This window comes from Mobula birostris, chromosome 25 (assembly GCF_030028105.1).
Source record: "Mobula birostris isolate sMobBir1 chromosome 25, sMobBir1.hap1, whole genome shotgun sequence".
NCBI classification, from domain to species: domain Eukaryota; kingdom Metazoa; phylum Chordata; class Chondrichthyes; order Myliobatiformes; family Myliobatidae; genus Mobula; species Mobula birostris.
Window position 1 is genome coordinate 23,534,717 of NC_092394.1, and position 13,782 is coordinate 23,548,498.

Here is a 13,782-nt window from a genome sequence, read left to right on the forward strand (position 1 = left end):
AAAGCAGGAGAGCAGGGTTGACAGGGAATGGCAGAATACTAATCGAAAATTATAAGCAGGCAGATAATTATAGGGCCTCACTCAGTCTGTTGGTTTGGTAGTAATTCATAAATCAATTCAATTCGTCTGCCATTCTGATGAATTTCCCATCAGAGTTTCAGTTGTGATTCTGTAACTTGCTGCTAGCTACTCGTTGTCCTGCATTTGACCCGCTAAGGATTAGCTGTTAATCTTGTAGAGTCACAGAGACAGGTCTTTTGGCCCAGTTTGCCCATGAGGGCCAAGGTGCCTGTCAAAGCTTGTTCCATTTGCCTGTGTCTGGCCCATTACCCTCTAAAGATTTCTATCCCTCCCAACCTGTGCAAATATCATAGAAACATAGGAAATCCATAGCATAATACAGGCCCTTCGGCCCACAAAGCTATGCCGAACATGTCCTTACCTTAGAACTACCTAGGCTTACCCATAGCCCTCTATTTTTCTAAGCTCCATGTACCTATCCAGGAGTCTCTTAAAAGACCCTATCGTATCCACCTCCACCGCCGTCGCCAGCAGCCCATTCCACGCATTCACCACTCTCCACGTAAAAAACGTACCCCTGACATCGCCTCTGTACCTACTTCCAAGCGTATATCCTTTAAGCATTGTACATCTACCGCTTCTACCACCTCCCCAGGCAGCTCGTTCCATTCCCTCATCGCCTGTTTGCAGAAAAACTGCTCTTCAGATCCTTTAAAGCTTCACCTCGCTCTTCAAACCTAAATCCTCAATATTGGACTCCCCAACCGTCGAAATTACGGTGACCATCCAGCCTGTCGATGGTTCTCATGATTTTATAAACCCCTATAAGGATATGCCCGAAGGGTTTCAGCCCAAATCGTTGACTGTACTTTTTTCCACAGATGCTGCCTGGCCTGCTGAGTTCCTCCAGCATTTTGTGTGTGTTGCTTGGATTTCCAGCATCTACAGGTTTTTCTTATTTAAGGATATTCCTCAACGTCTTTTGACCCAGAGAAAACTGCCCCATCCAATCTCTCATGGAGTCATAGAGTCATAGAACACTACAGCACAGAAACAGGCCCTTCAGCCCATCTAGTCCATGCCAAACATTTAACCTGCTTAGTCCCATCGACTTGCACCCTGACCTAGCCCTCCATAAACCTCCCATCCATGTACCTATCCAAATTAAATGTTGAAATCGACCCCACATCCATCACTACCACTGGCAGCTTGATCCACATTCATGAGGTTTCCCTTCATGTCTGTAATCTATTGAAATACCCTGGGAAAGTTTTTACTTGATTAAGTCAGGGTCGGGGATTCTCCTCTGGGGTGTAAACATGTTGAGAGTTAGCAATGCAGCCACGTAAGCACACCCCATTGACTGACCCCATTTTATCATCGCCTTCCCCAAGATCAGTGTCAGTGGTCAGAAAGGTCAGCGTGAACATGATGGATGCTAGGGCCCGTTTCTATGCAGAATGAGTCATCCACACAGAGGGGTTATTCACAATGGCCAATTAACTTGCCCAACTTGCACATTTTTGGGATGTTTGAGCTATTTTATTTGTGTTTAAGTATCTGTGAGCATTTTAGTGTTTATTTATCTTTAGGTCATTAAAAATAATTAAAATCAATTTGAGCAGTTATTAAATGTTTCAATAAAAACATCTAAAAGCAGTTCAAAGGCCTTTGACAGCTTGTCTGACTGTTCTGAAGCTGGGCTGGAATGGGGCAATCCCTGAGGCCTAGTTGCTCCTCAGAGCCTGCTTGGCTGGAGAACAGTTGTTTGTAGGACACTGTCATGCGAGCTGTCCCTCTACTTGACATTCAAGGTGCTGGTTCTTTCCTCTTCCAGCTATATAGTTCCCTGACACACCACTCACCTAGTCTTCACCTCCCATCATGCACCCTGCAACCAATAACCCGGCCTGCCTGTTACCTCTTCTCCTCTCAGCCAATGATAGCAGAGAAGGGATGAAAGCCTCTGGTGTAAGTTGATCTCTTCTACATGGACCCTTATAATGATTTTCAGCAGCGAATCCATTTGGCTTTGAGTCGAGGCCGGGTCATGAATCTATTGGGCCTGGATAATTTTGCCACCATTGTCAAGGGAAAGTTTACAGGCTGTTTGAAGGGACAGGGCAGTGGCATAGTGGGTAGTGTTGCTGCCTCAGAGCTCCAGGGGCCCTGGATTGATCCTGTTGGGGTCTGTGCAGCGCCTGCACCTTCTCCCTGGGTCGTGCCCATATACCAATTATTAAACGGCAGCTGTAAGTCAACACTCGGTATGAGTAAGAATCAAAGGGGAGTTGGCAGACATATGAGAGGGGGGTAAGTTGTCAGGTTAAAAGGTGGGAGAGGGCTGGAGAATAGTGTGATGAAGTCACCCTGTGATAGCTGACATTGACCTGACAGGCCAAATGGTCTTGAACTGTAATGAGTAATTAAGTAAATTGCAAGTAAGCTTCTTATCCAAGTCAGCTCTCCATTTGTCCACTTCTTGCAGGAACTGCTTATTAGGGATAGTTGTGGGGAGAGGGTCCTTGGCTCATTCTCCCCTCAGTGAACCCAGCTGCACTGAGAACAATTAATGCATCCTCCCCATCATCTTGGCTGGTATAAGTGAATGCAGCACCAAGAAAACGGCAGTCAATCTTTGTTTAATAGCATCCCTGCCAATTGCTTCGGGTTGCTTGATACAAGACATTTCCTTTTATATGGTGTTGTTCATATCCTTGGGATGCCCCAGTGCTCTTCGCAAACACTTTCTGATGTGTAGTGTTCTGATTAGAAGACACAACAGCTACTTTGCAGACAGTAATCTTCCACTAACAATATAATGACTGGATAATCACCATTCTGTTGATTAAGGGATAAATATTGCCAAGATATTGTGGAACGCTCCCCTCCTCTCCTTTGCAATGGTATCTAAGGACTTAGTAACTCTGTCACAATTATTGTTTCCCCTTGAAAGTCAGCACCTCTACCAGTGCAGTTATTGATGTGTCAGCCAAGATTTCGTGCTCAAATGTCTTGTATGGGTTTTGGACCCAACGCTACTAATAAGGATCAAGGATTACCTATGAGGAATTTGCTGTGGTTGTGTTGGCATGAAATGTAACAATAAACAACTTCAACAATTATAAAGAATAAAGAATTATATTAAGTTAGAGGTTAAAGTGCAGATACACAAATACCTGCATGTATTTACAATGCAGACAGCATTATAAAAAGTGGTTTGAAGTGTTTAGAGTGCAGTGTAGTGACTAAGGTGTTAGATCGAGGGGTTTGGGAGTCTAACTAGAATGGTCGATCAGATTAACTGCTTGTTGGAAGAAACTTTTAAGTTGGCATGAACCCTTTGTTCTAATTGCCTTCCAGTACTTTCTGAAAGGGATTTTTTGAAAGTTTAGATGGTGGGTAGTTTCCGCAATATTTCTGCCCTGTTCCTTATAAGACCATAAGACTATAAGACGTAGGAGCAGAATTGAACCATCTGGTCCATCGAGTCTGCTCCGCCATTCAATCATGGCTGCTCCTTTTTTCCTATCTCCTCCTGGACACATATCGTGGACACATGCAAGTCCTGCAGTGATAATGGACTGCAGACTGTTCTGCTGTCTGACAGTTTGCTGTGGTTAAGTCTGAGGCCCATATATGTAGCTAGGGTGCCGAAGACCTCTGCACCATACTGTACTTGTCAACATAGAGCAGGGAGCAAGTTTGTAAATCTGGCAGGAGCAAAGGATTTTGGGAATGGTGAGGTGAGAGCTCCGCGGAGGGGTCATGGATCAAGTGGTGCAGGAGTGCCAGGGGCGGGAGGGAAGGGTGACGCGGATGCATATTCACCCAGCCCTGAGACACCAGAGAAAGTCATTTGAATCCAAACAATTGGTTTATTGATCATTACCAGATGTCTATCTGGTGTTTCCCAATCTTTCCTCCTCTCCCTTCCCGTTTTCCCTTTTCCCAACAACAATTCCCCTCTCCCTTCCCTCTTCCTACTCTCGGCCCAGAATAGAGACTCTTATCAGCTTTATTATCCCGCACACATGCATGAAATCTGTTGTGTGTTTTTTGTGGCAGCATTTCAGTGCAATGCACAAAATTATACAGCTATATATGTGTGCCTAAGGATTTTGCAGAGGACTGTATATTGTGAGAGGATGCTGCATAAAACCAAATGGTAGTGGCTGATGTGAGGATGCTCTCTATCAGGGGTTCCCAACCTTTTTTAGGCCATGAATTCCTACCATTAACCAAGGGAACCACTGGTCTTTATGATAGCAGTGCAGAATTGTACCAGTGTGTTCCGGGCAAGATGGAATTTTATCAATTACCACAAGTAGTACTGTACATCCTCTGCCAAGTCTCTTTTTTTTGTTAATGAAGGAGACATGGCTCTGTGAAATAATGATGCCCAGGAAGCGGAATATTGAAACGGTGCTAACGGTAGAATTGCTGATGATGAGTGAGTGGAGAGGAGACACATTTCTCCTAAGGTCGATATGCATCTCCACGGTTTTGAGGGCATTTGGCTCCAAGTTGTTGAGATTGCACCAGGACAGCAGCTTGTTTACTTGCTGATGGTTCATGGATTTGTAACGAAGAGGGGAGGTGCTATAGGTTCCCACAATGCCGTTGTGAGTGCTGAGGCGGGGTGACCTTTTGACCTATTCCCCACTCAAAGACAAGTGGAACAGATCTAACCGCAGGTTTTGCATCTCAATGTCTTTCTTCTGTGCTTTCTTTTCCTAGTTATATTCTGCACTGACCCCAGTGTCATCGATCATAGTCGCAGAATTGTTTCCGATCCGAAGTTTTCCATTGGTTCCACGGTCCAATACATCTGTAATAAAGGGTACGCCCTGGCCGGGAGCAGCATACTGACATGCTACAACAGGCGATCTGCGAACCCAAAGTGGAGTGACAGGGTGCCAAAGTGTATCCGTGAGTACAGTAACCTTCACCAATTGTGCATTGTGTTCACTAGTTTATGCTAGATTTGCATATACAACCTTTTACCTTCAAATTTATTGTCATTCAGCCGTAGGCATGTATACCACCAAACAAAACAATGCTCTCCAGACCAAGGTGCTCAATGCAGTACATAAAACTCACACACAACACATAAGGTAATATTTCCACAAATACATTAACAAATAACAAAATATATCCCAGAAGATTGACTTTTAGCATAAAGGCATCCGTTAGTCTTGTGAGACCATGGATCTGCACCTGGAAAGTCAGCAGTTGCCCATGCTGCAAGTTTTCCGTCTCCACGACACCAATGTTGTCCAAGGGAAGGGCATTAGGACCCATACAGCTTGGCACCAGTGTCGTTGCAGAGCAATGTGTGATTAAGTGCCTTGCTCAAGGACACAACACATGTTGCCTCGGCTGGGGCTCGAACTCACGACCTTCAGGTCGCTAGTCCAATGCCTTAACCACTTGGCCACGTGCCCACACTTTTGGCATAAAGTGCATTTATGACACAAGTGAAGCACCTTCAATTACTCCAAAAGACTGAGGTTTGGTAAAATACTGAAAGGCTTTTATTCACTGTACAATACGACCTCCACAGTGAGTGTCTGCCCCCGGACTGAGGGGGAGGGGCAAGGCGAACACCTTTATACAGGACTCTGTGGAAGGAGCCACAGGGGCAGTCAGCAGAGGGGCGTGTCCAGACAGGTGACCGAGTTACAACATATATACATGGTTTACCACATTCACCCCTCCTTTTTTTAAAAAGAGTCCTGCGGGGTGAAGTGACTGACAATATTTACAAGAAGTATATTTACAGGTTAAGTCTATCAGGCGGTCGAGTCCGTCGCTGTGATCCACGTAGCACCGGCGATGGCGGTTGTGCTGGCTCCGGCCTGACTTCAGGTGCCAGCACGTTAGGCATCGGTAATCCCTCATGCGTGTGCGTCACGCCCGGTATGGGAGTGTCGTGTGGTGTCTGTATAGGGTTTGGGGTGCACGGTGTGTCGTAGGTACATACATTGGTGGGTACGGGGTCAATAGTCACCACGGAGTGTTCAGGGTAGGGGCCCGGAGCTCCTGCGGGCGGCAGGTCGCGGATGGAGACCGTGTCCTCCCGCCCATCAGGTAAAACCACGTAGGCATACTGGGGGTTCGCATGAAGTAAGTGAAACCTCTCGACTATCGGGGAGTATTTATTGCTCCTCGCATGTTTCCGGAGCAGCACTGGCCCCGGGGACGTCAGCCAAGATGGTAGGGTGGTTCTAGTGGTCGATTTTCTGGGAAGAGAAAAGAGCCGCTCATGAGGGGTGGCATTGATGGCTGTGTATAACAGGGAGCGGATGGAGTGGAGTGCCTCAGGAAGGACCTCCTGCCAGCGGGAGACCGGCAGCCCCTTTGACCTGAGGGCTAAGAGTGTGGCTTTCCACACTGTGCCATTCTCCTTCTCTACCTGTCCATTCCCCGGGGATTATAGCTCGTGGTCCTACTGGTTGCAATTCCCCTAGCCAGTAGATATTGGCGCAGCTCGTCACTCATAAACGAGGACCCTCTGTCACTGTGGATATAGCATGGGTATCCGAACAGAGTGAAGAGCTTGCGCAGGGCTTTTATAACTGACGTGGTAGTGGTGTCGGGGCAGGGGATTTATGACAGTAATTGGCGGGAGGGGCCCATCATACTTCATTGTGACGCTTTTCAGGTGGCTCTGGAAGTCCAACCCCAACAGCACAGGGGCACACAGTTGAGGCAAGACCAGTAACTTAAAGTCCCGATATTCTGTGCCCTGCACCACTAGCGTCTCTACACAACCCCCCTGGATGTCTGTTGTATGCGACCCGGAGGCCATGGTGACCCTCTGACTTACCGGCCATATCATGAGTCCACAATGCTGCACCGTGGCTGGGTGGATAGAGGAGATTAAAGCGACCAACCCCGTAGCGAAGCGCAGAGTTCTACTCTCCAGGGTCAGTCCACGGGTTTATTCACTGATCAGAGACCAGCCGAACTACGACGGCGCGATGAGCGCACTCAAAAGACAATACCTGCGGCCGATAAACAGCGTCTATGCTCAGCATCGCTTAGCGACACGGCAACAACGCCCCGGGGAATCGAGTGCTGAGTTTGTTCAGGCCCTACAGACACTCGTGCGAGCCTGCAATTGCCAGGAGCTGACGGCGGCGCAGCATGCAGAACTCCTAGTGAGGGACGCCTTTGTCACGGGGACCAGGTCAGTGTATGTGCGCCAGCGGGTGTTGGAAAAAGCCAACCTTACCCTAAGTTCGGCGATCGAGCTGGCTGATACGTTGGAGGCTGCTCTGCATAACTCCGAGGCTCTCCAGGCACGCGATCCCCCGATGGCCTCGTGGGCACCGCAGACCCCGCAACCCGCCGGCGAATCGACCTCGGCTGCAGCCAGTCGTGACTCCGTGAAGTGCTACTTCTGCAGACTGGAGAAGCACCCCCGGAAACGCTGCGCAGCCCGACAAGCTATCTGCTCCAGCTGCGGAAAGAAGGGCCACTTCACCAAGGTCTGTAAGTCAAAACCGCGAGCGGGATCGAGCAGCGTCGCGTGCGAGACGTGGGGGTCGCCATCTTCCCTGCACACTGCCACCACGTGCGACACATGGGAGCCGCCATCTTCCCTGCATGCCGCCACCACGTGTGAGACATGGGGGCGGCCATCTTGGTCGGCGCCACCTCCCACCGCCTACGACCAACGGGTGCTCACAGGCCACCCCACCACGCCGGACCAAGACAGCGACCCCACTCTGGCTTCCGTGACCCTCGACCAAAGCGCCCCCCACCAGCTCGCAAGGTCAATGATGGACATCCTGGTGGAGGGGCACAGGACAAGCTGCCTGTTTGACACAGGCAACACGAAGAGTTTTATCCACCCAGACACGGTGCAGCGAATAAAATTGAAGCACCTTCAATTACTCCAAAAGACTGAGGTTTGGTAAAATACTGAAAGGCTTTTATTCGCTGTACAATATGACCTCCACAGTGAGTGTCTGCCCCTGGACTGAGGGGGAGGGGCAAGGTGAACAGCTTTATATAGGACTCTGTGGGAGGAGCCACAGGGGCAGTCAGCAGAGGGATGTGTCCAGACAGGTAACCGAGTTACAACATATATACATGGTTTACCATAACAAGTTAAAATGTAAGCAGTATAATGATACTGGTGCTTCATACATGATGAGACTTGAGTGGTGGCAGGAAGTTCAGTAATCTTATGGTCTGGAGGAAGAAGCTGTCTTCCACTCTAACAGTCCTTGTCCTAACGCTACAGTACCTCCTGCCTGATGGTATGGGGTCAAGGAGATTGTGGGACAGAAAGGGGCAGGGGGAATCCTTGACAATGCTAAGGGCCCTGAATACACAGCGCTCCTGATTAATATCTCAGATGGGTGGAAGACCCCAGCCGTCCTCACAATCCTTTGTACGGTCTTGCGGTGAGCAACCTTGCAACTCCCACACCAAACGGTGGCGCAGCTGGTCAGCACGTTCTCAAATGAGAACCCTTCCTGTGCTGACATAGGGCAGAAACCAATAATCAACCTCCATCTTGTATAAGGAGTGTCAGCATTGCTTCTCAACCATATGGCTGTGTTTTGGACTGGTTGTATATGAGGGAATATAAGTTGTGTGGGAGAACTGTTCATTTACTTTGTAGGAAAGATTTTATCTTGTGCCATGGCCACCAGTAGGGGTAAGGAGTATTTATTTAGATTTGTTACGTAATGTTAGTGCAGATTATTTTTGAAGTGACAGGTGTTAACATTAAAACAGATATTACCCCACCCTGCCCATTCCAGTGCTGGGCAGAGGCCAAGGTAACCAATTATATCTCAAGCAAGCCTAACCAGGGCATGCCTGTTTCCCATGCAACCTAAAGAAAGATTAGGCTCCAGTCAGTATCAGCCCCCACCCACCGCCTCCAAATGACCTGAAAAAAACAAAAAAATGGTGCATTCCTACCATAAATGTAAAGCCCAATTTCACCCAGAAAAGAATTAAGTAAAAAGCGAGAAATATATTTTCCTCGAAACCATACAACTGCTCGTCATGTTGTCAATGAACACATTCTCCCACATGTTGAGCTTTCCAACAACATGACTTTTAGTATTTTGAAGCTTACTCTTTCATTTAGTCTTTTCTCACAGTGTTCCTCTACCTTATATAAATATTCTTTATAATGATATATCATAGTTCAAAGCAAATTTCTTGCGGGCATTCACAGTAGAAGAAAGGAATCAATAGAATCAATGAAAGCCTACATAAAAGAGTGCCGAAGAAGAAGAGTACAAATACAAAAGAAATTACTAATAACTAATACATAAGTAGATAGATAGATGGATAATACTGAGAGCATGAGTTGTAGAATCCTTGAAAGTGAGTCCATAGGTGTTCAGGAACATGATGACTGAAGGGTAATAACTGTTCCTGAACCTGGTGGTATGGGACAAAGGTCTCCTGTACCTTCTTCCCGATAGCAGTAGTGAGAAAGGAGCATGGCCTAGCAAAGTCTCCTTCTAATTCCCAACTACCTCTTAGATAAAGAATGTTCTTACCAATAACAGTTCTATCAATCCCTTCAACCTGCACCTTCTCATTACATTACACAATGCCCTGTGCGAATATATTAAGTTTCCAACATAATATTGACCATCTATTATGCACAGAACCACAAGAGACTGTGGGCTGTTTATTTTCTAATACAGATAACATGAGTTGCATTGAAGAAGGCAGCAATTAATATTCATTCTTAATTGTCCTGGCAAGAGTAGTGGTGAACACCTGCTCTGATCTTTCTGGTGAGACAATATCACTGTCATGTCATTTATCAGTATGTATAGTTTTCCATACATTCTATTGTATTTCTTTACTTTCCTCATAATGCCTTCAAAAACGAATCTCAAGGTAGTATATGGTAATATAATTACTTTGATAATGAATTCTACTTGAATTTGACTTTGACAAGGTAGCTCTTTGACTTTGAATCTCTTACTAACTTTTCCTTCAGTTAGTCCTGACGAAGGGTCTCGGCCTGAAACGTCAACTGTACCTCTTCCTAGAGATGCTGCCTGGCCTGCTGCGTTCACCAGCAACTTTGATGTGTGTTGCTTGAATTTCCAGCATCTGCAGAATTCCTGCTGTTAGCTCTTTGACTTCTTGTTTACATAGAAACATAACATAGAAATCTACAGCACTTTACAGGCCCTACAGCCCACAATGTAACCTACTCTAGAAGCTGCCTAGAATTTCCCTACTGCATAGCCCTCTATTTTTCTAAGCTCCATGTACCTATCTAAGAGTCTGTTAAGAAACCGTATTGCATCCACCTCTATCACCATCTCCAGCAGTACATTCCACGCACCCACCACTCCCTGTGTGAAAAACTTAACCCTGACATTCCCCCGAACCTACTTCCAAGCACCTTAAAACTATGCCCCCTCATGTTAACCATTTCAGTCCTGGGAAAAAGCCTCTGTCTATCCATATGGTCAATGCCTCTCATCATCTTATACACCTCTATCAGGTCACCTCTCATCCTCCATCGCTCCAAGGAGAAAGGGCCAACTTCATTTGACCTATTCTCATAAGGCATGCTCTCCAATCCAGGTAACAACTTGTTTGGTGGAGAGTTCTGGTATTTTGGTCTAATTACAAGGAAGGAATTTTACGTTTGTACATTGAAGGCATGCAACTTGCAGGGAAAGCCTGCGAGTAGTGGTGTTTCCTGCCCACTTCCTTCTGAATAGTTGAGGTTGCAGATCTAGGAGCTGCCTTTGAAACTACAAGTAGATGTTCTCCATTGTGAAAAGGATCCGTTTTATTAAAGACCTGAAGATCCTGTATAGCCACCTCCTGAGTCTTTAGACCCTTGGGAATGTGGGCAGTAGTTCTCAACTGACACAGAATTTTCACTCCAGTCTCACTGAGTCTAATGAAGTTCTTGAGATTTTTTCCAAATGCCTTAAATACTTTAACATCTTCAAATAAAATGCTCTTGATACTGGAACCTGGAGATTTGGGAAGCTTGTTTGGTGCTGTGCCTCCCACGTCCAGTGACCCAGGTTCGGTGTGGAGTTTACACTGGATGCTCCAGTTTCATCACAAAGATGTGTTGGTAGATTAATTAGCTGCTGTAAGTTACCCTTCATGAGGGGTTAAAGGGCAATAGAATATAAAGAGAGTTGCTGGGGAAGGGAGAGGGGCAATGGAACTAATGGGGACACTTACCTGGAATGTGGCATCAGCCCTCAGCTTCCCTCCGTGTCATTACCAGATAAACACCAGAAAACATAGCCGGTCTGCCAGCATAAAAGGGACTGAATGTTTCAGAGCTCTGCTCCCTAGGGTGGTACAAACCATTCCCAACACCCTTTGCTCCCGCCTGATTTACAAACTTGTTTTCCACTCCCTGTTGATAGTAAATATGCACCCTTAGGCACCCTCACAGTGTATATCGAGAGGGTGACTAAGACTTCTGCACAGTACAGTCTCTTCTGAAAGTCAAGGTTGAATCTGCACCCAGAAGTCTTATTCAGATTCCATGAGAAATGTTCTACTAATGTTAGTTCTGCCAATCACTTCAATCTACTCCTTCTCATTACACTACTCAGTCCTCTGGTTCACCTCTGTCAGTGGGTAGTACAAGCAATTCACCAATACCAACAGTTTCCATGCAGTTCTCATAACAGCTCTTGGGCTTTGACCAATATATTTAAAGTCATGTTGCCTTAGGAAGAACAAATGAAAATTCTGAAACCTGCAAAGGATTTTCTGCTCTCATCATTATTTCTCTCTCTCTTTTGTAGTTCTTTGGAAGTTAAAAAGCTGCCTAAAAAACTTCAGTAAAGTGTCAATCATGGTTTCTTTATAACATAGTCAACTTTGATTCAGAGGGTCGGGATCCAGGTTTGACCAGCTCTCATTGTTCAGGCCACCATTTCAGTGCAGTAGTAAAGGACCCTGCTCTAACTGCAGGTCCCATCTTTCGTTTTAGAGAGCGAGAGGTAGAAGAGGAAATATTTCCAGGTTGGTAACAGATGGTTAATACAATAAAGGCTGTCATTTTAATCCTCTGCAGGAATGGGGTTGTCTGGTACCTAATTGATTGTCACTCACTTATACTTGTCACGTCTGTTGTGATAACGAAAAGAAAATTGAAAAATTTTATGAGGTCAAGGTTATTTCATGGCTAGCTGAGGAAACTGTGGAGGCCAGTCTTCCTCTGTGTGCTTTGAAACTGATGATTCAGATGCCACATAATTGTTTTTTTGGAGCAGAATAGATGATCATGAAGATAAACTTTGTGTTTAAAAATAATTGATTTTTCTTTATTTTAGTCTTGGTTGCCAGTAAAATTTACCCTTTTGTCTTGTTTTTATGGAGCACTGGCTCAGATGTGGATGAGGGAGGTATTCTCATGATGGTTTCTCTGTCAGGAGGAGATGGGTTACTTTTATGAGACAGAGATGGCAGAACACATGCGCTTCACAATCATGACTTTATTCCATCTGTTTCCAGCGTGACATCAAAAGCATAAAGTCTGCAATAAATTTAAAACACATATCAGTTCAAAACTATGCTAACATTAAAAAGAGTTTTGGGTCTGATCACCAAACTTAAATTAACCTTTAGCTCTTAATGTCTGGTTATCTATATCTGGCAACACTTGTCACTGCCATGTTCAAAGTCAAAGTAAATTTATTATTAAAGTACTTACATGTCACCATTTACTACCTTGAGATTCATTTTCTTGCAGGCATTTATAGGAAAATTAAAGAAATACAACAAAATTTATGAAAAGCTATAGATAAGCAAAGACTGACGAACAACCAATGTGTAAAAAAAAGTCAAATTGTGCAATTAAAAGGTACTGAGAACTTGAGTTGTACAGTTCTTGGAAGTTGAGTCCTCTTTCAGTGGTGGAATCAGTTCAAAGTTATGGTGAGTGAAGTTATCCACACTGGTTCAGGAACCTGATGGTTGTAGTGTAATAACTGTTCATGAACCAGGTGATGTGGTACCTAAGGTTCCTGTACCTCCTGCCCAATGGTAGTAGCAAGAAGATGCGTAGGTGTTGGTCATGCAGTCTCCTGCTCTCCTTCCTACTCTGATTGACAAAATCTCCAACACATAGCAATGAGCCTGTGCATGCCACACTTCTAGACAGCTTAAAAGTGTAAATCACCTACACAGGCCTGACCACCTCCAAGTCCTTGATTCCAGGGCTGAACAAGCAATCCGTGCATCTTGTAATCAATAGTAGCAATGGTGAGCACACAGTGGAGACCATTTTGTTTCCATAAATTGTACGTGTAGCTGACATTCGTTGCCTCCTACCTTGAGGCCCAGCCCAGGAACTACATAACATTAGACTCCAGGAGCAGAAAAGGGAAGTTGGGAGGAATCCAACTGAACAACTGTCCCCTCTTCCACTGCCAAACAATCCCGAAAGAGCGGCTGAAATGTTCGTGGGTGACACAATCTCCAGCAGCCCAGGTTTGATCTGGACTCCCCATGCTGCCTGGGTAGAGTTTGCATGTCCTTCTGTGGCCACATGGATTTTCCTTGGTACTCTGTGATTTCTTCCTGCATACTGTGTGGTAGTTTAATTGTAATTTAGCTCTGATGCATGCGGTGGCTGGAGAATGGGTGATAGAGGTGCTGATATGCAGGTAAGATCACAGAGATATAAGTGGGGCCATGGTGTTGAGGAATTTTCACCCAGCGGCTAGCATAGATATGACGGACCAAGGGGATTCTTTTATTTTAAGGAAATAG

The 13,782-nt window shown here is 45.6% G+C and overlaps 1 protein-coding gene across 3 annotated transcripts in view; it reads left to right on the forward strand.

The window, feature by feature from the left end:
- sez6b (seizure related 6 homolog b) overlaps positions 1-13,782 on the forward strand; it is a 950,260-nt gene that overhangs the window by 905,703 nt on the left and 30,775 nt on the right. For all 3 annotated transcript variants that reach the window (XM_072242771.1, XM_072242770.1, XM_072242772.1), the window contains exon 12: positions 4,762-4,953. In XM_072242771.1, coding sequence (XP_072098872.1) covers positions 4,762-4,953 — 192 coding nt within the window. The remainder of the gene's footprint in view (positions 1-4,761; positions 4,954-13,782) is intronic.